Source organism: Crocuta crocuta, unplaced genomic scaffold, assembly GCF_008692635.1.
Source record: "Crocuta crocuta isolate KB4526 unplaced genomic scaffold, BGI_CrCroc_1.0 scaffold463, whole genome shotgun sequence".
NCBI lineage: Eukaryota > Metazoa > Chordata > Mammalia > Carnivora > Hyaenidae > Crocuta > Crocuta crocuta.
Genome location: NW_027527929.1, coordinates 782,324 through 807,857, shown reverse-complemented (window position 1 = coordinate 807,857; position 25,534 = coordinate 782,324). Strand labels below are relative to the sequence as shown.

The 25,534-nt window shown below is 47.2% G+C and overlaps 1 protein-coding gene across 1 annotated transcript in view; it reads right to left on the bottom strand.

The window, feature by feature from the left end:
• RFT1 (RFT1 glycolipid translocator homolog) overlaps nt 1-17,461 on the bottom strand; it is a 38,908-nt gene extending 21,447 nt beyond the window's left edge. Inside the window, exons 1-6 of the mRNA XM_077749547.1 lie at nt 17,358-17,461; nt 13,536-13,621; nt 11,107-11,223; nt 9,807-9,996; nt 8,911-9,012; nt 4,854-4,991 (exon numbers count right to left, since the gene is read on the bottom strand). Coding sequence (XP_077605673.1) covers nt 4,854-4,991; nt 8,911-9,012; nt 9,807-9,996; nt 11,107-11,223; nt 13,536-13,621; nt 17,358-17,420 — 696 coding nt within the window. The 5' untranslated portion in view covers nt 17,421-17,461. The remainder of the gene's footprint in view (nt 1-4,853; nt 4,992-8,910; nt 9,013-9,806; nt 9,997-11,106; nt 11,224-13,535; nt 13,622-17,357) is intronic.
• Between the last annotated feature and the right edge of the window lie 8,073 nt (nt 17,462-25,534).

Sequence of the window (25,534 nt, the reverse complement as noted above, 5' to 3'; positions counted from 1 at the left end):
GCACATTCTTTGGGCTTTTACCATTTTGTTTAGAACAGATACGTCACTTGGGAGGAGGTCAAAGAGGCCTCTTTCACAAGAGCTAGGTTGGTAGTGCTTAGCTGGTCTATGTGGCAGTGCATTTCTCTGGAATCCCCTGACGAAAAAGCCATTCCGTTGCTTTCTGTACTGATGGAGAAATGGAGGCGTGGATGGCAAAAGGTAACATGCAGAACCACAGGGGAATACCTGCAATCTGAACTTGGGGGCTCACAATGTTTTAATATGAGTCACTGTTCCCCTTCCCAAACTCTTCTGCCTTAGGATGGTCCAGAAGCCACGTACTCCCGCACTGACAAGAGTCACTGGGGAGTCTGCAGTCACGGTCTTGTCTCCGAGTCACCTCCACATCCCACACAGCACCCTCTCTCTCCCTCTTGCTCTGGGGCTACGGCCTCGGCCCCAGCTGTGTTCACGCTCACATGTCCTCCGACTGTCCTCATCGCTTCTCATCTGGACAACTGCCACCGCCTCCTCGTGAGCTGCTTCACTTCCGACCTAATCTCTAGCCCATTCTGTTGAGGGGTCTGGGCTTTGGAGTCAAGCTCAGAGACTGAGGCTCAAACTGCAGCTCCCCACTTCTTAGTGCTAAGCCTCAATTTTCTCATATGCAAAATGGGATAAGGAGTCCTATCTCCTGGTATGAGGACTGAATAAGAGAAAACAAGACACCTGATAAATCTGAAACAGATGTAAGTGCCTCAACACAGGCATCTGGATCACGGCTCTGTTCGCAAACCTTTCGTTAGGTGCTGCTGCCCCTGAATCGAGCCCACACTCCATAGCACCAAGGCCACCCAGCAAGCCACAACCTCCTTCCACCTGTTTCCTCTCCAACTGGTTCGCTGGACAGTGGGGGAGGGGAGAGGAAACCGAAGTACCCCAGTCACCTCTGCAATCCCAATGCCAACACAGTGATGGGCAGATAATGCGTCCCAAGCAAACGTCTTCTTCACGCAGCCATAAATGAGCATTTCTACCACACATGCCCATTCATCTCTGTCCACCCATATGTCAAGCCCCAGTTCAAAAGTAGCTTCCTCCAAGAAGCCTTCCTCAATGCTCCTATATGGAGTTCATCAGTCCTTTCCCTCTGCTTCTATTTTGTTAACACTACACGCACACTATCTTGCAATGGTTAGGTGAGTACACGTCTTACCTTGCCATCACAATGCAAGTTCTGAGGGCGGGGACCCCACTCAGGGCACCTGGTACAGTGCTTAACACAGAATACTGCTTATGACATACTTGCTGTGTTAAATTCCTCAGCCTTTCTTAAATGTTAGCAAATCTCTCATATGAAAGCACTCAGAAGTGTCAAAAAATAGAAAAGATCTAAAGGCATCCATTATATGAAATATTGCCTATTTATTTTAAGGCTAAATAAGTCTCTTTGGAGAAGATGGAATTCTACAAGTACAGGAAATAAATCTCCAAATCTGGTCAAATTGATTATGAGTAGAATTGACCAGCTCTGTATGCGGGAACCCACAGTGCAGAGAGCTGCTCCAAGAGTGAAGGCAGGCACACAGTGCTGCTGGTAAAGTCATCCACTGCATTCAGATTCAGCTCACTCCTCTCTTTAAAAAAAAATAAACTTGAATAATGAATTGTTCCACCTAGACTTTCCCAATCATGAAGTCAACAAGTAACTACTTTGGACAATAAACCAATTTCTTTTGGAAGACTACACAGCAGGGAGATTAAACACACAGACCAAGGTTGGTCCACAGACACAAGTTAGAGAGAAGTGGGTCCAAAATCAGATGTGTGATTTTGGTTTGGAGACTTAACTACTCTGAACCTCAGTTTTCTCATCTGTGAAATGGAGACAATATCTCATAGGGTTATTATGAGGTTTAAACACACAAGTCCAGGGGTGCCTGGGTGGCTCAGTTGGTTAAGCATCCAACTTCGGCTCAGGTCATGATCTCACAGTTCGTGGGTTCGAGTTCCGTGTCGGGCTCTGTGCTGACAACTAGCTCAGAGCCTGGAGACTGTTTCAGATTCTGTGTCTCCCTCTCTCTAACCCTCCCATGCTCATGCTGTCTCTCTCTGTCAGAAATAAATAAAACATTTTTAAAAAACTTAAAAAAAAAATAAACCCACAAGTCCATGTAAAGTATTTAGCATACTGCCACTCAGAGTAAGCATGCAGTCAGTGGCAGTTATTATAAACAGTTCTTTGTTGAAGTTCAAATACTTTCACAATTCTTTAAGTCTTCAAAGGGGGCCTCACAGGTTTTGCAGACTAATTATTTCACCTTAAAAATAAAGCCCCTGAGGGGTGTCTGGGTGGCTCAGTCGGTTAAGTGTCTGACTTCGGCTCAGGTCATGATCTCACGGTTCGTGGGTTCAAGCCCAGCATCTGACAACCAGCTCAGAGCCTGAAGCCAGCTTCTGATTCTGTGTCTCCCTCTCTCTCTGACCCTCCCCTGCTCAACGCTGTCTCTCTCTCTCAGAAATAAATAAAACATTTAAAAAAATAAAAATAAAAAAATAAAGCCCCTGAGAGGAGCTTGGGTGGCTGAGTCAGCTGAGTGTCGGACTTCAGCTCTGGTTCTGTGTCTCCCTCTCTCTCTGCTTCTCCCCCACTCATGCTCTCTCTCTCTCTGTCTCTCTGCCCCCCCCCTTTTTTAAAAATTTTTAAATTAATTTCGGAGAGAGAGAGAGACAGCATTGAGCAGGGGAGGGTCAGAGAGAGCGGGAGACACAGAATCTGAAGCAGGCTCCAGGCTCTGAGCTAGCTGTCAGCACAGAGCCAGATGCAGGGCTCGAACCCACGAACCAAGAGATCATGACCTGACCTGAAGTCGGAGGCTTAACCGACTGAGCCACCCAGGCGTCCCTGCCTCTCTCTCTCAAAAATAAATAAAACATTAAAATAAATAAATAAATAAATAAAAAAGGACCCTGAGGTCTGGAGAGTCCTGGAGGCTTCCCATCAGCACTTACTTCCTCCCAAAAGCACAGAAGCTCCCTGAGGCCCAGCAATCACCTTCTTACATGTCGGTATCCCAGACGGCACCTGGCACAGGACTGTGCTCTGTCAGCAGGAACAGCGCCACTGTGTGTAACAGGGACACACACCTTCTCATGGTCAAGACTTCTGTCCCAGAAGTATGAGCCTGGGTGCTTTCTGGACAAGTGCCAGATTGAACCACTGGGTTCCCACCCCAATGCTGTTGGTGTCTGCCTCGTTAGGATGTGCCGGTGGCGCTACCCTACTCAGAGCAGCAGCAGCACGGGGGGGGGGNNGGTATCAGCTGTCACTTATGGACACCTACCTCCGCCAGCCATGGTATTAAGTATTCAGATGCTGCATCTCATCCCGTTACCACAAGCACCTTAAGAGAAAGGTACTTTTAGTATCCCCATCTGACAGATACGGAAACTGCAGCTCAGATGTGTGTGTGAGAGCTGTGTAAGCCCACCACAGAATTAAATACACACGGAGGCTCTTTTCATTACCCTCTATCTCCTGGCCTGTATTAATAGTCCAAATGCTCTTTTCCAAAATACTGCTGGGCACAGGGGCTGGCGCAGTAGGAAAAGCCACTCTGGGGGCAGGTGGCAGACGCGCCAGGTAGGAGAAGTGACCCCAAGTCCTTACCCACTAAGCCCGCAGATGAGGCAGCTTGGTATCTCAAAACTGCCATGTTGATTTAGGTTAGAGGTGATCTGTGTGATCAGAATGGAGAGCTCTTATCTAACAAATGAGAACATATCTGGCTTTGTCACATAACATCTGGTCTTGAAAAGCTGTATAACAGGATTCCGTAAGTTCCGAGACTTATATCTCAAATACTTTCCTATTTTCTCAACTAATCACAACAGAGGCATAAGGAGAAGTCCAGCTGAAGCCTCACCTCCACTACGTGCAGCAAACACATAGTGAAAGTGAGGGAAAGTGAGTCAGCCCAGCTCACAAAGCATCTGAGCAGAGGCAACGTGGCATATTATCACGTGTGCAACTCCGGGGCCACACACAGAGCACTGACCCCACCAGAGTTAGGAAATAAAAGGCAAATGGACTGAGAGTTGGAGAGTAAAGAAGAGAAAGGTTATTCCTCACTCCCACACATCAGCAGCTAGAATCCTCAGTGGTCTACACAGGAAAGTGGGTCACCGGAAAGATGGGCCCGATACTAGGTAATGGAGCTGTGCTGGGGCCATCCCTGCTCCGTCAGCATGCTGGACTGTCTGCGCTGGAGGTCAGTCCTGGGAAACACTGAGACACAGCAGAACATAGAGAGTGGCGCACGGTGGTTACAGCCTGTGCTCTATGGGGAATCAAGCCACTCTGGGCTCCTGCCTTCACTCTGACCCTCACCTTGGCCACATAGTTAGTCTCTAAGCTTCAGTTCCTCAACCCTAAAATTGTAGTAATAACATCAGCCTCACAGAGTGGGTATAAGTATTAAATAAGGCATGTAAAGCAACAGCATAGGGGCTAGCAAAGTGGTTCTCAAGGTGGGGCAGTTTTACCCCCCAGGGGACATTGGTGTCTGGAGACATTTTTCGTTATTACAGCTGAGAGGTGGTAGCTACTGGTATCTAGTGGGTTAAGATCAAGAATGCTGCTAAACATCCTATAATCCACTAGACAGCCCCACAACACAGAATTATCCAGCCCAAAATGTCAACAGTGTCAAGGCTGAGAAACCTTGGCCTAGCACATAGTGAGCACTCAATAAATATGAGCTATGAAGCTGTCCTTGCTATTATAGCAATAAGCAAAGTAACGGTTTCTTTCTTTCAAGGATAATCAGGATCTGTGATTAAAATGATAAGAGATCGAATGTATTACTTACTCTACTTCCTGTAAAACTGGGTAACAGATCTGTCATTCTGGAGACAGGAAGAGTCTGTTGCTTGGTTGATTCTGAGGAGCCCAATAACTTTGTGAAATAAATAACATAGCAGAGCACCAGAACTGCAGTATAAAAAAGCTGTGAAAAGAAAATAGTGGATTTAAATTGCACAGTTTTAATATAGGCAGAATTAAGATATACCTATGAATTTGACCTCCAAGGCCCATCAAGAAATGTCTTGGGGCACCCAGGTAGCTCAGTCAGTTAAGCGTCTGACTCTTGATTTTGGCTCAGGTCATGATCTCACAGTTCGTGAGTTCAAGTCCCACATCAGCCTCTGCTGATGGTCTGGAACCAGCTGGGATTCTCTCTCTCCCTCTCTCAATCAATCAATCAATCTTAAAAAAAAAAAAAAAAAGAGAGAGGGAAATAGACCTGTCTTTTTTAACTCTACCTTCTAGTGAGTGATGCCCCACCCTCTGGAAAGGAGCACTACTCACAAAGAGCCAGCACTGTTGGGGCATCTCTGGGGAAAGTGCTCCAAACCCTTGAGCTGACTGGGAGAACAGTGCTTCCAGGCAGGCAGAATGTAATTCCCATGACAGACATTCCCTTGTGCCACCACCGCAGCAATGTCACATATGTTCTCCAAATGTTCCAGTTGGCTACAGGAACGAGGCTCCTGCCCAGACAGCACACCGTGAGGACCCACCCATGTGTGCTGTGCTAATATCCAGGACTTGCCGTCATTTAGGATGGGGGCTTTTCCATAAACCCAGGAAGCCTGTGACACTGTGATTACAAAGCAGACCTGAGCTGTTGGCTCCCTCCTCTTGGCCCGGTGTGCGGGCAGGGCCAGAGCTACTACAGGGCAGGGGAGGGAGTCAGGGGGGCGCTAAGAGGGCCCACCCTTCCCTCCACTCACCCAGGACAAAAGGGTGGCTTTTGGCCAGGAGCAGCAGCCTGGGGTTTTGTTTGCAGGCTGGGAGGAGTATCCAAACAGCCCCTTTCACAGCTCCTTTCTCCCTTCTTTCCCCGCTGGGAACAGCAAAGTGCACTAGCTCAGGAAGGAACATGGCCTCCAGGCCCCGCTTTCAATCCAGTAATGCCAGGCCTGCTCCTGTGGCAAAGGCACAGAGCAAGGAGAAAGGGAAGTCTTGTCCAGAGGGTTCAGGCTCCTCAGCTCTCCACCCTTATCCATGCCGGCGGACAGAGCCCGCCATCCACCGTCCTTCTTTCATGTCTCAAGCCCTTTAAGACACAGCAGCTCTGCTGTGAGCCACAGCACCAGCTGCAACATCCTCTGTGACGTGAGGCCCCTTCCCCACCTCCCTTCATCTCCCCAAACAGCAGCGCCTGGGGAGGCAGTGACAACCTGTGGGTAGTCTTCATGCAGTGAATCCCAGCTACGTGATCCCTCCCCCCTTTCCATTGAGGAAAAATTCACACAACATGACGTTGACTGTTTTAACCATTTTAAAATATACAATTCAGTAGCTTTTAGTACATTCACAGTGCTGTAAACCACCACCCCTGTTTCATTCCAGAACATTTCCATCACTCCAAAAGGAAATTCTGTGCCCATTAAGCAGTCACTTTCTATTCCTCCATCCCTGGCAATCAAAATCTGCTTTGTCTCTATGGATTTGCTTATTCTGGACATTATATATTAATGCAATCATACAATAGGTGGCCTTTTGAGTCTGGCTTCGTTCACTTGGTATGTTTTCAAAGTTCATCGTGTTGTGGCACGTGATTATTTTTATGGCTGAGTAATATTCCATGCATAGATATGTCATATTTTGTTTATCCATTCATCAGCTGATGGACATCTGGGTTATTTCCTCCTTTTGGCTGTGGTGAACAGTGCTGCTATGAACATCTGTGTACAGGATGTTTGAACACACTCTTTCATTCTTTTGGGTATGTACCTAGGAGTCAAACCACTGGGCATGCATCTGTTCTACATCTAACTTTTTTTTTAATGTTTATTTTTGAGAGAGAGAGAGAGAGCAAGCGAGCACAAGCAGGGGAGGGGCAAAGAGAGGAGGGGATAGAGGATCTGAAGAGGACTCTGTGCTGACAGCAGAGAGCCCAATGGAGGAGATCAGGACCTGAGCCGAAGTCCAACACTTAACCAACTGAACCACCCAGGCGCCCCTACATTTTAACTTTTTGAGGAACTGCCAAACTGTTTTCCACAGTGGCTGCACCATTTATATTCCCAGCAGCAAGGTATGAGGGTTCCAATTTCTCCATATCCTCAGCAACACTTGCTATTTTCTGGGTTTGTTTGTGGGTTTTTTTGGGGTTTTTTTTTTGATAACAGCCATCCTAATGGGTATAAAGTAGTCATCTCATTGTTTTTAACTTACATCTGTCTAATGACTGATGATATTAAGCATCTTTTCATGTGCTTATTGGCTATTTATTTGTATATCTTCTTTGGAAAAATGTTTATTCGGGTCCTTTACCCACTTTTGGGGTAGTCTATCTTCTCATTGTTGAGTTGTAAGAATTTTTTATATATTCTGAAATGAACCTTTTACTTGATATATAATGGGGTAAGGGGCTGTTTAGGGAGGAACCTAGAGGCAAGCTAGACAAAGGGGAATTCCAGAGCCCTGGGCAGAGATCGCCTGCTGAGGTGAGGTGCTATTGGCTCTCAGGCCTCTCACATAGACACTGACAGAGAACGTAGCAGAGAAGAGCTCTCTGAAGTCTTATCATAAGAAAGCAAGTAAACTTAGAATGGGCCTTGCTGACCTATGATGTATCCTGAGTGGGAGCTATGACCATCAGAAAGTCATAATGCAAGTGCCTTTCCCAAGAAGGGCCAACCAATAACCGGGTGTCTCCATGGCCTCCTGTTCTATTAGGGAGAATATATCAAAAACACGATGAATGCAGAGTACTGTAGTCCCAGATCTAATAAACATGGCAAAAATAATCACAAATAACTTCTCTAAAATATATAGCTGTTTGCAGACTGCTTTGGGGAGGTAATTTTCATTCTTATAGTATTATTTTTAAATCTGCTTTTTCTGTGTTCATAAATACATTTGCTGTTTTTACTTAGGACACAGGAAAGATTTTCACTAAAACTGTGACTAAGAATTTTAACTTATCTTGTTATACATTAGGAAAAATTACAAACTGCTTTGTCCTATAAGATGTTCTGGTAACTATATAATCTTAGGTTTTGTTTTTAAAATGAGCACTGTACTCTAGTCGTACTTTTATTTGAGCTCCAGACACGAACTAGAACTAGAAAATGGTATGGCAACGAGGCCGGAGCCTCTGAAAGTGAGAATGTGCCCACTAAGACTCAATTCATATGCTCTGCATTGTGTAAGATTTCAATGCAAGTTTCAAACAGGCTTGGCAGAGTTTCTTCCTATTCTGAGAACAACTGATTAAAATCCAGGGAAAAAAACACACGTGCAATTTGGTTACCCCCGCACTCCCTCACTGCTCTTCTCCCTCCTCCCTAAGACAGTAAGACAATCAAAGGTGAGTTTGGTCTGGCTCGCTCACAGAACATCTAAAGGAGTTGTTATGTTTGACAATGAGGCCAAGTGCGGGGCCTTCACCAGGCCCCTGGGGAAACCAGGAGCATCAGCACGTGGAGTAGGATGGACAGCCAAAGGAAAAGAACTGTCAAGACCATCTTACTAGAGCTTCCAGCCTGCCTCACACTCACGAATACTGCAAATGTAAACCACACAGTTAACAGAACAAGAAGAAAAAAAATCAGGGGCTCCTGGGTGGCTCAGTCAGTTAAGCGTCTGACTTCCGCTCAGGTCATGATCTCACGGTTATTGAGTTTGAGTCCTGTGTGGTACTCTGTGCTGACAACTCAGAGCCTGGAGCCTGCTTTGGATTCTGTGTCTCCCTCTCTCTCTCTGCCCATCCCCTGCTTGTGCGCTCACGCACCCTCTCTCTCTCTCTCTCTCAGAAATAATAAATGACTAAACTTAAAAAAAAAAAAAGAAAGAAAGAAAAAATCAAATGTTGAAACACAGATTATACCAAAGTGAAAAACCATAACTCTTACCTGGGCCAAAGAGAAAATGTATAGCCCCCAGTGAGGCGACCATAGCACAAGAAAAGCTGTCAGGACACTCTTGAGGATGACTGACAGGCTCTCGGCAATCACCTGCAAATATGTAGTAAAGGGTGCACTTTACATTATTAAAAACTAAAGATGCACAGGAATGACAAATAGAAATCTAGGATAGTGGTTATCCTGGCAGTGGGGGTTGGGCACGTGGTCAGACAGCACTGATAATGTTCTAGTTGGGCTGGGTAGTAAATTCATAGATTTTCAGTATTATCATGCTTTAAGATTTACACATACAGTGGGCACCCAGGTGGCTCAGTTGGTTAAGTGTCTGACTCTTGATTTCAGCTCAGGTCATGATCTCATGGGTTTGTGAGTTCAAGCTCTGCATCAGGCTCTGCACTGACAGTGTAGATCCTGCTTGAGATTCTCTCTCACCCTCTCTTTGGCCCTCCACAATTCACACTGTCCCTGTCTCTCTCAAAAATAAATAAATAAACTTTAAAAAAAAAGATTTACGCATACAGCGTATATTCTTTTTACATATTAAACAACAGATTTTAAAAGATGAAAATTAATTAGTAAACAATTAAGAACAGAATCACTAGAAAATCTGAAAAACCTTTACAGTCCTCTTAAATTCTTATCTAAGCAAATGACTTCCCTATTAGTAAACCTATTTTTGCATTAATAGTATAGCAGATGTAAACTTAAAGCCTAGCCCATCTGCCAAATTTCAAGGGAATGAATTAAACTGATCATGTTACCTTTTTCGAAATTTCTTTTTAAATGAAAATCTGAAAAAAATCATCACTCCTAGAAGATCTTCTTCAGAAACCACTCTTTCCCTTATTCTTCGCATTTCCCATCAAAGCAGAAGGCATGCTGACCTTGAGCTTGACAAACATCTGTGCTTGTGCCAAGACCCAGAAGGGTTCTCCCAGAAGCTCCACCACAGCTGAAAGACCGAACAACACCACTCCACTTCCATAGTGGGGGACGGCATGAGGATCAGGCACTTCCAGCAACTGTAACCACACCCAGCCCAGGAGCAAGGACCAAAACATACCCAGGGGGACTCTAGAAAAAGAAAAAATGTTTTTTAATATGCTAAAAATAAAAATAGTAAAATAGTAACACTGAACAGAAAGAAGTAGAATTTAAAAAATACCTGCCACTTATTAAGGCACTTACTACATGCCAGGCCTCAGATCCACCCCCTCTACCTCACAGACACCTCACAACGATCTTGCTATTATCCCCATTGAAACGATGAGGAAACTAAAGCTGACAAGCACTGGGGAATTTGGCCAAGGTCATGGACAGTTAGCCAAGGGCAGAAGCAGGACCCACTACCCATCTAATTCATAAGGCTACACTCCTATTCACTGTGTTACACTGACAAGATAAGCAAAAACCCCGGCAAGTATGTGGCTGTTGTTTGCACCACAAATGACTAACAGAGTGTATAAGGTCAGTTCTTGTACCCAAATAAACAGCAGCCCAATGCACAGTATCCCCTAGCATGTGCAGCACAGAGCACTTCAAAATGACAGGGGAGCCAATAGTCATCCCTGTAATAAAACAAACACCTACCAGCCTCGTGACAGTCATTTCCATGAGGCAAAAAGGAGTTATGGAAGGCAGCACTGAAAAAAAAAACCTCAAGCACCAGCCCTCCCTGCAGGAATCTAACTGCAGAAAAGCCATTACAAGTTTTAGCTGATGTACTTGATCTTCAAGAATATTCTAAAGGGCTGAGAACTGAAATCAGCATAACAAAATTGAAGAAAGATATAATGAAAGCCCTAAAAGGTTTTCAAAAAAAATTCTAAGTAGTTGTTAAAAGCTCAGAGAAGACCACAGGGAGGGGGGAAGATTAGGAATAAAGAAGACAGTAAAGGCCCACTGGGGCCCAGAGTGGGCATCAGGAACGGCAGAAACAACCTCCCAAGAGGGTAGAAACCTGGCCCTGAAATCCCCACCCAGAGCCTCCTCCTGGCTCCTGGCCATCCAGAGAGAAAGCAGCCAAGAAACTCCTTCCACATGGATGCCTTCTCCCTCCTATCCCCTGCTCAGGTCCCAGAAACCCAAACTGGAGATAATTTAGCTTTGGGTAAGTGTTGCTGTTTAACTCACAACACTTAGGACACTTGATTTTGCATGGTCTCCTGCTGAAACACAACTCACGTTAGCCACAGGAGGTTGAAGGTCTGGCTCCAGTCTCGCTGGGCATCCCCACTCAGACATGCTCTACGGAAGGCCTCTCTGGCCAGGAAGATGGTGGTCGAGTAAAGCAGTGTTAGCCTTTAAAGAAAGAGGAGAAATCAATAATGGGGGCGCCTGGGTGGTTCAGTAGGTTAAGCTTCCGACTTTGGCTCGGGTCATGATCTCGTGGTTTATGTGTTTGAGCCCCACATTGGGCTCTGTACTGACAGCTCAGAGCCTGGAGCCTGCTTGGATATCTCTGCACCGCCCCCCGCCCCGCCTTGGCCCTCCCCTGTTCATACTCTCTCTCAAAAATAAACAAACATTAAAAAAAAAGAAGAAATCAATAATGACTCTAATTTTTTTTCATAGACAGAATTTCTGAGATTTTGCCAGCAACAGGAAGAAAATGTTGTGGTCCTACATCACTGGTGGTGATGTGAAGGGTAGTAAGTTTTTACACGGCCCTGGTACTAGTCTGATTCACTTGAATAACAGAGTTAGGAACCAAAAAGGGACACCAGAGTGTGTGTCTATAGGCATCATACCTGGGACAGAAACTGCCCCAGTGGCCCCCAAAGCCTAAGGCCTCACGGCTATAGGCAGAGGCACAGCTCTGACAATAGGAGGAGAAAGGGAAAACCAGATGGCAAGAGGCCCAAACTGCTTTCAAACCTGAGCACCTAAGAGATTTGGTCCTCTTCCTTCCTGCTTTTATGACCACACAGAGCAAGGGGACCTCTAGGTCCCCCTGAGACTGGTGACCGATCAGCTCTTATGACAGAAACTGAGGCTCTAAGTGGCAGCCCTGGGCAAAAGCATCTCAGGATAGGCAATAGGCAATAGGTAATAGGTAATAGGCTGGGGCCATTACAGAGGCCGCTGCAGCCCAGGTCAGCAAGGCTTGTCTCCATCTTTCCCGGGTGGGCGATATTTAGGTGGACCCTCCTGCACCTGCAGGAGTAGTAGCTGAGGTTTTCCCTCACCGATAGGCCATGGGTGATGAAGCCAGCATGGGCACAGCCCAGGGCTAAGGTCTCTCTGAGGACGTCCAAGGATCATGCTGCTATCCAGTGCTTCTGTCCAACACTGGGAAGGAGGAGACTGAACCATATGCTAAGCAGAGACCGCCAATCTAGAGAAAACCAGATGGCAAGAGGCCCAAACTGCTTTCAAACCTGAGCACCTAAGAGATTTGGTCCTCTTCCTTCCTGCTTTTATTATTTATTTATTTTTAAGTTTATTTATTTTGAGAGAGAGAGAGATGAAGAGACAGAACCAGAGAGGGAGGGGCGGGGCAGGGGGTAGACAGAGGATCTGAAGCAGGTTCTGTGCTGACAGCAGTAAGCCTAATGTGGGGCTCACACCCACGAACCATGAGATCATGACCCAAACCGAAGTCAGATGCTCAACCATCTAAGCCATCCAGGCACCCCTAGGATTTTATTTTTAACTTACATGGAACTTGAACTTACATCCCTGAGATCAGAGAGTCACACACTCCACTGAGCCAGCCACGTGCCCTCCTTCTCTCTTTTAAAACAGTATTTCTCAAAATATGGCCCCTGCTTCAAAATCACCTAAGGAGCTTGTCAAAATACTGATTCCTGGACCCCTTCTCAGCCTTGCCCAGTGCAAAACTCCCCCAGATGATTCCTTTGCCCGTCAGTGAGAACCTTCTCTAAGCTCTGAGGACAGAGCCCAGAGCATATGTTTGGTGGATATTCAATGGAAAATGCTGTCTGGAACATACTGTCTTATTTATCAGGATATGAAGATACACCTGAGAAGTGGAGCTATCCTGAGCATTCACATCACTTCGTATACTTCCGTGTCATTTGTGAACACAGAATGTGCGTGGGTGCCCTTGAACAGAAAGGAGAGCAGAAGAAACAAATGGAGTCTAAAAGACAAAGCAAGGCAGCTTTCTAAGAGCTGCCAAGGGACTCATGACCAGGACACACACTCTCACCCTAACGACCATCTTCTGATTATAAAAGTCACTAAGGAGGGCAGGCAGGCTGCTCCAGCCGCGTAATTACCGAGCACATCCTTACCGGCTGCAGGATTCCCACTTCCTTTGCTGTCAGCGGGACGAGAACACAGGATTATACCTGAGACAGGGTTTGCAACGAATTACTCCCACTCCTCTCCTGGGTTCTAAGAGCAGACAAACCGGAACAGCTGGCAGAGAAATGTGCATTTGGAGGCTGCTAATGGAAAACACTCCATGGGTCCATTAAAAGCAGCTCTGCCTGCTCATTCCCCCACCCCGGCATGCTCTTCCTCAGCCCACTGCTAAAACACTCTGCTTCTGGTAACGGTCCACGCTTCTAAACTCAAAGGATGACACACAGGTACCCTGACTGGGAACGTGAGTTGTGGGCGATGCCAGGGTACTCCCTTCTTACCTCACATTCACTATGCCAACGATTTCCTTTGACAGGAAGCGAAGAATAAATGCATTCAAGATAAAGGTGATCAATCGAAACAACACCTACAGAGAAAGAAGAGAATACATTATGTTCGTAATATTTATTTTGTTGAAATGAAAACAACATGGCTGCTCTTCCTAATAACACACTGACATACAGCAGCTTTGCCACAGAGACCCTCCTGAAAACGCTCCACCTGTGTTTCTGGTGAAATTTCATTCCTTGGGGGTCCCTCAGCCCTCCTGTGTGATGGTAGAAGAGCCCACAAAGGCACTTGGAAATCTAATTTACTGATAAGAGGGAGGCCCTGACATGGTGAATTCTTTGGGCTCGAAGTCAGGCACTTCAGGAGACAGAGAATTCTAGTCAGTGCTTCACACTGGCCCTCCCTCCAGCCTGTTTAGAAATAGCACACACTTAGCAAGTGGGAGCCTGCAGGGAATGTCAGTCTCTAGGAATCACAGGTCTAATCTCTCTTCTCTGCCTAGCAATATCTGGGGATTCTGATAATGACATTTAATCTCTTCCCACCTATTGCCATTTGAAAGGAATATATCTCAAGACTTCAAACCTGTCAATGCAAGAAAACCACCTAAGGAATTCTTCCATGAGACAAAGAACAGTGCGTTAAGTGGGGATGCTAAATGTGGATGCTGAGCAGGGGGCAAACCTCAGCGCCCCTCTGCAGCCAGGAAGCACAACAGGTGTAACTGCACAGTGTGCTCCACAGCAAATGACAAATCACTCCAAGGTCTCTGTGAAGAGCTGCAATTTGAAAGACTCAATCAAAATATGCCAATGGACCACAACAGTCTAAAAATCTCTGGGGAAAGGTAGGACCAAAAAAGGAGAGTGCACTTTAACACTGTCCCTGAAGTGTCAGAGCATCAAGGTCTCCAAAGCCAAGATATCGCAGTATGGAGTCAAAGGTGGCCTTTTGAGAGTCTGATGAAAACTCTAGTTCTCCTTGGAATCATGCAGATACACACCTACTTACCAATTGTTTTACTCAAATTTAGACATTTGAAGCCAATTCATGGAGCCCTGAATGGAAAAACCACTCAACTGAGAGCCTCAAATCACCATTTAGCTGTTAGGCCCCTTGTCTCCTAACTCTTAGAAGCCTCAATTTCCTTCTGTCGAATGAGGGTACCTATCTTATAGGTTGATAATAAGCATCAAACAAGATCTTAGAGGTGAAAGCATTTTTATAAAATGCATACAAGTGAAAGGCATTGGGGCGCCTGGGTGACTCAGTTGGTTAAGCCTCTCTGGATTTTGGCTCAGGTCATCTCACAGTTCATGGGACTGAGCACCATGTGGGGCTCTGCGCTGACAGTGTGGAGCCTGCTTGGGATTCTTTCTCTCTGTCCTTCTCTCTCCACTCCTCCCCCCGCTCATGAGCTCTCTTCCTCACAAAATAAATAAATAAACGTAAAAAACAATTAAAAGGACTAATACTTTCACTATGGCCAGCTCAAATTCTTGCAGGATACAATACAATTGCAAACCTACCTCAAATGTCTGCATTGTAATTTGAGACATCCAAAACCAGATTAAAACACTCAGAAAGCCTAGATTATGGCTGTTTTTAAAAAATGACATACATACATTTAGTTAACTTCAGTGTCAAAGTTATCATGGTCTAAACCTAATTGGTTTGAAGAAAGGGTTGAGTTAATGAAGCTCTGAGGTTGTTCATGTGACCTAGTATTTGCTCCACATAAGTGGCCCTTAGTAGCAACACAGTCTTCATTTGACTTTGTAATGGACTTTACAGTTTAAAAAAAGCTCTTTCATATCTGTTAATTATTTGATCCTTAAAAGCAACTGGATAAATGCACAGGAAGTAAGTTAAGACTCAGAGCAAAGTGATTTGCCCGATGTCACATAAAAATCATATGACCCAGCTTGGCTTTATGGTAGGCCACCTGACTCCTCGTCCACTATGTTTTCTGCTAAGACTTGTTTTTTCTCTCTCTCCCTCTCTTTTGTTTTAGTATTTATTTATTTGGAGAGAGGGAGAGAATGTGCGTGTGAGCAGGGATGGGACTGAGAGTGAGAATCCCAAGCAGGCTCCATGTTGACAGCACAGAGCCCAACATGGGGCTTGACCTTACAACCTTGGGATCACAACCTGAGTCAAAATCAAAAGTTGGACATTTAGGGGCCCCTGGGTGGCTCAGTTGGTTAAAGTGTCCAACTTCGGCTCAGGTCATGATCTCACAGTCTGTGGGTTCGACACCCCGTCAAGCTCTGTGCTGACAGCTCAGAGCCTGGAGCCTGCTTCAGATTCTGTGTCTCTCTCTCTCTCTCTCTCTCTCTCTCTCTCTGCCCCTCCCCCACTCCCTCTGTCTCTGGCTCTCAAAAATAAAGACATTTTTTTTAAAAAAGTTGGACCACTTAACTAGCTGGGCCACCCAGGTGCCCCAACACTTGTTTTCTTTTTCTGAAGCCAATCTGGGCGGTAAGGTATCATCAAAACCTGAACAATCAGCACTGTGGATAAAGCATTGAACTCCATTTTTTATGTCATGGAAAGAAGAAAAAAACTTGGTACATTCAGAGTTCAGCTCAGCTAATTTAGGGTTAAGTGAATGTTTATTAAGCATATAACTTGTGCAAGGAACTCTTCTACATGCTTTATGTAGATTGTTTCATTCCATTCCTATAATGACCATTTAAAAAATCCTTATTACCATAATAAAAATACCTAACATTCACTAAGTACTTATAATGCACCAGGCACTTAACAGGCACGTCATCTAATCTTGCTAATGACCCTATGAGGTTGTATTAATGTTCTCATTTAAGATGAGGAAACTGATACTTGAAGTAAAGCGATTTTCACAAGAGTAGGAACTACCAAGTGACAAGGACCAAACTTGAGCTCAAGTGTGCCTGGTTGTCTCTCCTAATATCCAAGTGAAATGCTGCCTCTAAAATATAGGGGGTGGGTGGATTCAGGACTCTTCTGAATAAGGGCTGAATGGCTCAAGGGTGCAACACAGGAAAACTGAGCCACTTAGAATGACGAGCTCCTAATGTTAAAAGAATCTTTAAACACCATTTGGCCCAATTGGCATGTACCTTATCTGACAGATGATGAAAATTGGGGCCAGGAAGGGCAAGTGACTTATCCAAGGTCACATAGCCAGACGGAAAATGCAGCTAACATTTACTAGGTGCCTACCAAGAGCCAGGTACACCATTAAATACGATTATCTGAATGACTCCAGTCAAGCCTCATAGAAACTATGAGCGAGGTGCAATTACTCATCTGATTTTCCCGATGAGGAGCTGAGGCTTAGCTAGAGAAAACCTTTGTCCTGGTTCATGCAGAAAACACATGTTAGAACCGGGTTTCCAATCTAGGCAGCCCAGGTATCTTTTTCTTAGCTATGCCATCTTGTCTCTGTGAACTCAGAGTCCGAGAGCTTGAAGAAGGTGTCTGAGGGTCAGCGGTGGGGGGAGGTGTGAACCCCTTGCTTTAAAAACATCAAATTCTGGAGCACCAAAGGCGCCCCTGCCACCTAATTCTCTCCTACTACCATATGGGAAATATAACGCTCATAAGGAAAGCGACATGTTTGCAGTCTCCCAGTCAGGACTCTGAACTCCTGCCCAGGCGCCCGTTCTCAACCGCCACCGCCTCTTTGTTGAACCCTCAGTAGTGGGGTCCACGCCGGGACTGGGTGTGCCCGAAAGCGCGCTCTCAAGGGCCCCAGGGCCACCTCCTCGCGCCTCCGGACTGCGGGTCCGGCTGCAGGTCGGTCTGCAGCCGGCCGGGCAGAGTACCTGTAGGAGCAGACCGGAGGAGGCCAGCCGGGCCGCCTGGCCCAGCACCTCTCGGCTGCCCATCGCCTCGGCGCCCCGCCTCGGTCACCAGGAAACGCCGCCGCCAGCCGGCCTCGTCGCGGAGAGATAGCGTCACGGCCCGGCTCGCTCTCTGATTGGTTATCTCGGGGAGGCGGAGACGGAGCACGAAATGTTCTGGCCCTTTAAGTGAGAGGCTTGAGTGACGTCAGTGTTCAGCGCCGCATCTCTTCTCCTTTTGTGTGAGCTGAGGCGGTTTCTGTGCTCTTCCTCCCAGTCCCAAATAAGTTAAGAGAAGCTGTTAAACGAGCCAAAAGCGTCTTCCTTGAGGCTCTCAGCCTGCTAACCAAGAAACACTGATTTTTCTGGCCTCGTTAATAAGATTCTTCCCTTTTGGCCTTGATTACAAAGTTGCGCCACAGCCACCTAAATTAGGCACGACAGGAATTGTACCCGTTTCACAAAGAAAGGACTGAGGACCAGAAGATAAATGCAGCATTTTGTTTTTTCACGTGTATGGTCTTGTGTAATCCTTCCTGAACTTCTGAGAACTGGGCCCTGTTGTCAGAGGAGTAAGGGGAGACGTGGAGATGCGAGTTGACTTGTTCAAGTCTGCACAACTTTTGCCTGAATGGAGCGGGCCGTGGGCTCCTGATCCTAAACTTGCCGCTTTGGCCTGCATGCTTCCAGCTGTGAGGACAGAGCAGAGGAATGTCTGGAAATTGCTTTGTTAAACGTAAAGCACCCAACACATAGCATCAGCTGCTCTGTCCTTGTTCTTATCTACTATGCTCCCTAGGAAGCGGACTTTCTCAGTCTCTTTTAGGCTTTCCGTAATTTGACTCCAGCCTACCTTCTGAACCACCTTTCACACCATCACTGCCATTCCCCAGCACTCTCCATACCTGGCCGTGGGAGCCCTTACCATTCTTTATACAGGCCCTCACTCTCATTGGCCGTTATTCCTGTTGCCCCCTGCCCAAAGTGCCTTCCCTGACGGCATTTCCCACAGCAGCCACTCTCCAAGACCCCACTGTCCAGGCTTTCCTGAGTAATACAGTCAGCACCTGCTGTGGACTGGATGTTGGGGCCCTTCCCAAATTCATATGTTTAAGGCCTAATCCCCAAGCGACGAGGGGCCTTTGGGAGGTAATTAGGTCAGGAATGTGGTACCCTCATGAATGGGGGGTTAGTGCCCTTGTAAGAAGAGATCAGAGAAAGAGGAATAGGAATGCTATCTCTCTGCCATGTGAGGATACAGCAAGAAAGCAGCCACCTACAAACCAGCCAGTGCTTTGTCTTGGACTTTCCAGCCTCCAGAGCTGCAATAAATAAATCCCTGTTGTTAAAGCCACCTAGTCATGGCATTTTGTTACAGCAGTCTAAGCAGACTAAGACAGCACCTGGAAAGCACTTTTTGACCTTTATAGCTTCTAGCACCGTCTGCTTGGCAGTGAAGAGGCTAGAAAGTGTGTTTCTGTCTAAACAGCCCATGATCTGAATTCAAGAAGGCAGGAGTGAAGCCCACCTGACTTTGCCTCCTGCAACAGTGCTGGAGAAGGCTCCTAGAAGTTCCATAAATGCCTCCTGCCCTCTTATAGCTGAAACAAACTACGGGACTCAAGGCCTATGCCTTCTCCTTCCCACTCCAACTTACCAGGTTTATCAAGCTCTGTCTTATGGCAAAGGTTCAGAATGTATTTGACTATGAGACAGACCTGGCCCTGAATCTTCATTCTGCTACTCACTAACCTGGTGACCTCATTATGCTCACTAATTTTTAAAAAATATTTATTTTTGAGAGAGAGGGAGACAGAGACTGAGAATGATCAGGGGAGGGGCAGAGAGAGAGGGAGACACAGAATCCAAAGCAGGCTCAAGGCTCTGAGCTGTCATCACAGAGCCTGACATGGGCTTGAACTCACGAACCATGAAATCACGTCCTGAGCTAGAGTCAGACCCTTAACCAACTGAGCCACCCAGGTGCCCCAGTATGCTCACGTATTAAATAAGAGAGATTCTCCACCTGTTCTGTGAAGGTAATCATAAAACAGACAAAAGTCCAGCCCTTAAGGAACTTAAATTCTAGTGGAAAGGATACTGGAAAAGTCCTAATAATAAAATTTCAGGGCGCCTGAGCGGCTTAGTTTGTTAAGCGTCTGACTCTTGATTTTGGCTCGGATCATGATCTCAAGGTTCGTGAGTTTGAGCCCCATGTGGGGCTCAGTGCAGAGCCTGCTTGGGATTCTCTCCTCTCTCTATGTCCTTCCCCTGCTTGCTCTCTCTCTCTCTCTCTCTCTCAATAAATAGACATTTTAAAAAATAAATAAAAATAAAATTTCACATAATGATACATGCTATGAAAAATGAAATAAGTAAGGTAATAGAGGCTTTTGGAGGGGGAGACAGGATGCTATTCTGGAAGGCAGAGTAAATCAGGCACCCACCTGGGAGAGGAGTGTACCTAGAAAGAGGGCAAAAATGCTAGGGGGTTGGGATATTTGGCCTAATGGCTGAGATGCCCAAGGGCTTGACCTGGGCAGCCTGCCCACCCCCATGGGCCTTGGGCTGGCAGGCAAGATAGGCTTCCATTCCCTTTGTCCCCAGCCAAGCAGCCACCTCCACTATAGCTCATCCCTGAAGTAGAACCAACCAAGAGCTCTTCATGTCCACGTATGCCAAACCCTGAGCCTCCTGCTGGGCAGGTCTAGGAGAGACAAGGAGATCATTTTGCTGGGGGCAAAGAAGCCAAAAGGGAAATGCTCCAAGCTAAGTCCAAGGGTCAAAGCCCCGTGGGAGTCTATGATACAGACCCTGAGGAGTTCCTGGGCATGGAGTTGCGGGCCTTTTTCTCTGGAAGTTAGGACTTAGTAAGGAGAGACTGAGCACACACTTTGTGCCCAGAGCCATACTGGGTGCTGGAGTGGGTGGAGGAAGGGACTGTGCTCAGTGTCAGTGAGCACTGACCACCGACTCCATAACAGACACTCAGTGTGTGCACTGTACATGCGTAGTTTAACGCCTTTATCCCCTCAACAACTCAGGGGTGGATATTACAGATGAGGACAATGAAACACACAAATATTAGTGACCCACCCAACCAAGGTCATTCAGATGGGGAGCAGTCACGCTGCTATTTGAACCCAGATGCTTTCTGACTCTTAATGCTTGAAGATGTTCCTGCCCTCAGCAAGCTTCTGGTCTCAGGGGTGCCTGGGTGGCTCAGTCAGTTGAGTGTCTGACATCAGCTCAGGTCATGATTTCATGATTTGTGAGTTCAGGGCCCGACGTTGGGCTCTGCACTCCCAACTCAGACTTTGGAGCCTCGTTCAGTGTCTTCAGGTTCTGTGTCTTCCTCTTTTTCTCTGCCCCTCCCCTACTTGTGCTTTTTCTCTCTCAAAAATAAATAAACTTGAAGAAAAAAAAAGCTTCTGGTCCCAAAGGAGACCTAAGAGTCTGCATATGTAAACCCCAGGGAACTTATGTGGCATTGAGGGCATGGACTCTGGGAGGGCTGCAGTGGGTGAGCGGCAGTGGACTTGGAGCTTCCCTCACCTCCGAGCTGAGCCTCTCCATAGGCCTCGCCCGTCCTAGCAGCATGGGCCCCACAGGGCATGACATATTCCATGGCTTTTGGGTGGAGGGCTAAGCTCAGGGACGGAGAACTGCTCCCTGCTGGCTGTTGCCTGTTTTGTACAGCCTGTGAACTAAGAATCGGTTTTACATTTTCAAATCATGGGGGGGGAGGGGCGGGCGGAGAATCCAAAAGAAGAATATTTTATGACACGTGAGAATGATATGAAATTCAAATTCCAATGTCCACAAATAAAGTGTTATTGGAACATAGCCACATCTACCCAGTTGTCTACACACCATCTACAGCTACTGTCTTGCTACAAGAGCAGAATAGTGTGACCCAAAAACCTGAAAATATTTACTATCTGGCCTTCTACAGAAAAAGTTTGCCAATCCTGGTGATCACTGTCAAGCCTCAGTGCCCGACATGCATGAGGCACTTTGCTATCAAATGAATGTATGCACGGATAAATGAATGATGAAGCTCTAGAAAAAGAAGGAAGACAAGAAGGGTTCTTTCCCTGGGTCACCTGATTTGAGGAACCAGTGAGAATATGAGACTATAATCGCGGGTCACTGAAGGAGGTGTCTCCCCAGGCTTTCGCCCTCCATCCTGCCCTTTGTGCCAGGTCGCCTCCCTGACAGGGAAAGCTGACCCAAGCAGGCTATTTTATTACAAGGCTAGAGGGAGTGCCAGGGCTGATGCCAAGCCAGCTAGGCTCCCCAGGCAGCAGGGTAGGGAGGGGGGGCTGCCAGGCGGTGGCGAGGCAGGGGAGAAGCTAGGGCAAGCCTTGCCTCGGGCCTCTGCAGACTGAAGAGCTGGGCACGGTCCCATACACCAGCCACTAGGTGGCAGGGGTCTTGAATGGGGCCCTGCTCTACCAAGGCTTTTTGCTTGTGCTGAGGGCCTCCCCCAGGGTCTCCTCCCTATAGGAAAACCTCAAGGCTCTGCCTCTCACTCAGAGGTCCCAGGCTTGAGAACGGGGCTGTGTGGCTAATAGTCCATATTTGTTGAGTCCATGCCGGCGCTGTGCCAGGCACTTCGCTTTCATGATCTCGTTTTACTCCCACAGCAGACCCACAAGGCAGGCACCAATATTATCTATCCCCAATCTACAGACTAGGAAACTGAAGCTAGGCAAGGTTAAGGGACTTGCCGAAGGGCTAGTAAATGGTGGTGCTGGAATTTGCTCCTGGCAATATGGCTCTCAGATCCCAAACCAGGACTAAACTAGAGTATTTATTGATAGTACTTGATTCCTCAGCAGTTCTGATTCAAGAAGGCTGGGGTGGGCCTGGGAATACATGCATTAACCAGCACCCTAGATGGTTCTGATACAGTGCACCAGACTCTGAGAAGCACTGCCTAAGGGCAGTTCCTCAGGCACCCTGGAAAAGCTGCCTCCTTTGATGAGCTGAGAGTCTGTCCGCTTAAAGCCAGCAAAGCAAGTCCTGAGATCTGTCCCCAGGCTTGTCCAGCCTGCAGGGGTTTTGCTGTCAGGATTCGGCTGTGGGTCAGTGGGCAGGGCAGCGGGGGCTACAGGCAGCGCCTAGGTGAGGGCCTTGGAGGTATTCCATGCCAGGAAGGGTGTACAGTGCAGCACTGGGGTCCCAGGCTTTGCCCATGGGTTGAGGGTGAGCAGCCCCAGGACCCTGATTTTGCTGGCTCCTCTGGGCATTGACTTGTGCAGAGATAGGAGGGTAACCTGTCATGCTCAGTGTGGTTCAGTTCAAAACAGCCCCTATCTCAGAGTCGCTGCTTCCCCTGTGCTGCTCACGGGGGCGAATGAGCCACAACCACCGCCCTCTCAGAACCCCAGGGTCCCTCTCCAGGAAAACAGGTGTGACAAAACGGAAAAAACGGGCCAGGGGAATTCAGGGGGAGGGTGCAGATCTCTCTGGCTGGGGCATCAGGGAAGCTTTCTGGTAGGGGCTGTTTTCAAGCTGTGCCTGAAAGGGCAAGAGAGCTTGGTCAAACAGAGGGACATGCTGGGCCCAGAGAGCGGTAGCCCCCATGCGTGTAATAACGGTTAAGGTCCTAGGATCAGGCCCCACTTGCCATGCATCACTTTAATTCATCCTCTCATCAATCTTATGAGGTGAGCTTATAGTAGTTATATAATAATCTCAGTTGTTATTATCCCCATTTTACAGATGAAGAAGTGGAGGCCCAGGAGGGCCAAGTGATTTGCTTAGGGTTACTCAGCCAGCAGGTAGCAGAACCAAGGCTAAGCCCAGGCTGTTGGACCCCAGAGGCCCTCCCCTTGCCATTTCCTACAAGCTGCTGCTGAGCAACTCATGAAGTTCCTGGTGAGGAGATGCCCTGGCGTTTAGCCAGCCTGGATGTGGCACAAATACCCAGGGCTACTCATGGGCTAAGTGGGAAGGCACTGTCCCTGGGGCCTGGTTCTTGGGACCCGTAGCTACACATGGAGAAAGGTCACACAGCGGTGAAATGGGGCACCCCTTGTTTATCCAAAACCCCAAAGAATTTGGGCTGGAGCCAGCAAGAGGCCCCTAGTCTGAGCAATGTGGTGTGTCCTGCTCTTTAGAACAGCAGCCCAGCATGGAGAGTTGTCCTAGACTCCACCATGCTAGTTTTTTTGGAGGCTGCTGTGCAGCACCTGCCGCTGAAGAAGGCCAGGATCCCGACTGGGGACCAGTGTGGAGCCGGGAAGCAGGGCAGACCCTCCCTGGGCCCTAGCAGCCTGGTAGCTGTCGCAGCACCGACTTTCATTCCTGTGTTTCTTCCTGCAGGCAGGATGCAGGTTGCCGCATTAAAAAACAAAACGGGGGCGCCTGGGTGGCTCAGTCAGTTAAGCGTCCGACTTTGGCTCAGGTCATGATCTCACAGTTTGTGGGTTCGAGCCCCGCGTCGGGCTTTGTGCTGACAGCTAGCTCAGATCCCGGAGCCGGCCTTTGGATTCTGTGTCTCCCTCTCTCTCTGACCCTCCCCTGCTGGCACTGTCTCTCTCTGACTCTCAAAAATAAATTAAAAAAACATTAAAAAAATTTTTTAATAAAATAAAACAGACAACAACACACGAAAGGGTCTTCCCCAGTCATTTTCCCTACCACATGGAGTTGGGCTGATCTAAGTTCCAATGTCTTTGAGACAAGTCATCTCACTTCTCTGAGACTCCCTTCCTCATCTGTATAATGCGGGTCACAATAGCCTCTGTCCCGAGAGTTACGGTGAGAACTGAATGAGGTCATGCGTGGAGAGGCCGCCACACCGCCAGGCACACGGAACGAGCGTGCCTGACAAACAGGAGCCATCAGTGACATTTTCACCGGATTTGCAACAACAGGGCTGACATCATTTCTCCCTGTGACCTTGACAAAGCATTGAATCTTTCTGGACCTCCATCTCCCACCCCCACAGAGATTCTTTTGTACTTTTTTTTTAGTTAGCCTTATTTACATATTTTTAAATATAATTTATTTTCATAATTCCGTACCAGAAAATTCACCCCTTTGAAAGTGTACAATCTAGTGTGTGTTAGTGTACATACAGTTGTTCAACTGTCACCCATGATCTCATGCAGAGCATTTCCATCACTCCCAAAAAGAACCCCAGACTCACTCACAGACGTTACTCTTTCCCACTTCTTCTCAGCTCCCAGATACAAATCTACTTTGCTTCTCTTTGGATTTGCCTTTTCTGGGTAATTCATATAAATGGAATCATACAGAACGAGGTCTCTTACATCTGGGTTCTTTCACTTAACATAATGTTTGTGAGAATCATCCGTGTTGCACAATGTGTCAGGACGTCCCTCCTTTTTGTTGGCTGAATGATACTCCATTGTGTGGTTTATCCGCTCAGCCAACGATGGGCTTTCGGGTTGTTCTCACTTGTTAGCTATTGTGGATACTGCCGCTATGAACATTTGTGTAAAGGTTTTTGTGTGGACATATGTTTTCAGTTTTTGGGTAGGTCCACGGGTGTGGGGTTGTGCTAACTCTATGTTAATCCGTTTGGCATGGTGGCTGCACTATTTTACACCCCCAACAGTAGCACCGAAGGGCTCCGATTTTGCCACACCCTCAGCAATGCTTACTACTGTCCATGTTCTGATTATAGTCGTGCTAGTGGGTGTGAAGTGGTATCTCGTTGTTTTGATTTGCATTTTCCTAGTGACTAATGATGTTGAGCATCTTTTCATCTGCTTGTTGACCATTTGGCATGTCTTTTTTTTTTTTTTGAGACGTGTCTGTTCAAATCCTTTGCCCATTTTAAAATGCTTTTTATTTTAGCCAACAGTTACTGAGCACCTGCTCTGTGCTGACATAACTTAGGGACTCTGCTCGGGGCATGAAGGCTTGCCCTGCTCTGTCTCCCAGGAGTGTCACATTGGAGCATGTGTGTGAAGGAAGGGACACCACTCCTGAAAGGGGAGGAGGCACAGACTGGACAAGGGCCTCGGGTTTCAGAGGCTCTGTTCATGCAATGCACCCTCCCAGGGGCCTCCCCTGCCCATTGGCTGCCCTGCCACACCTGACACCCGTGTGATTAATACCGTGCAGCCAGAAGCTGACTGGAGTGGCAGGTACCCCCTGAGTTCACTTCCTTAGGGATT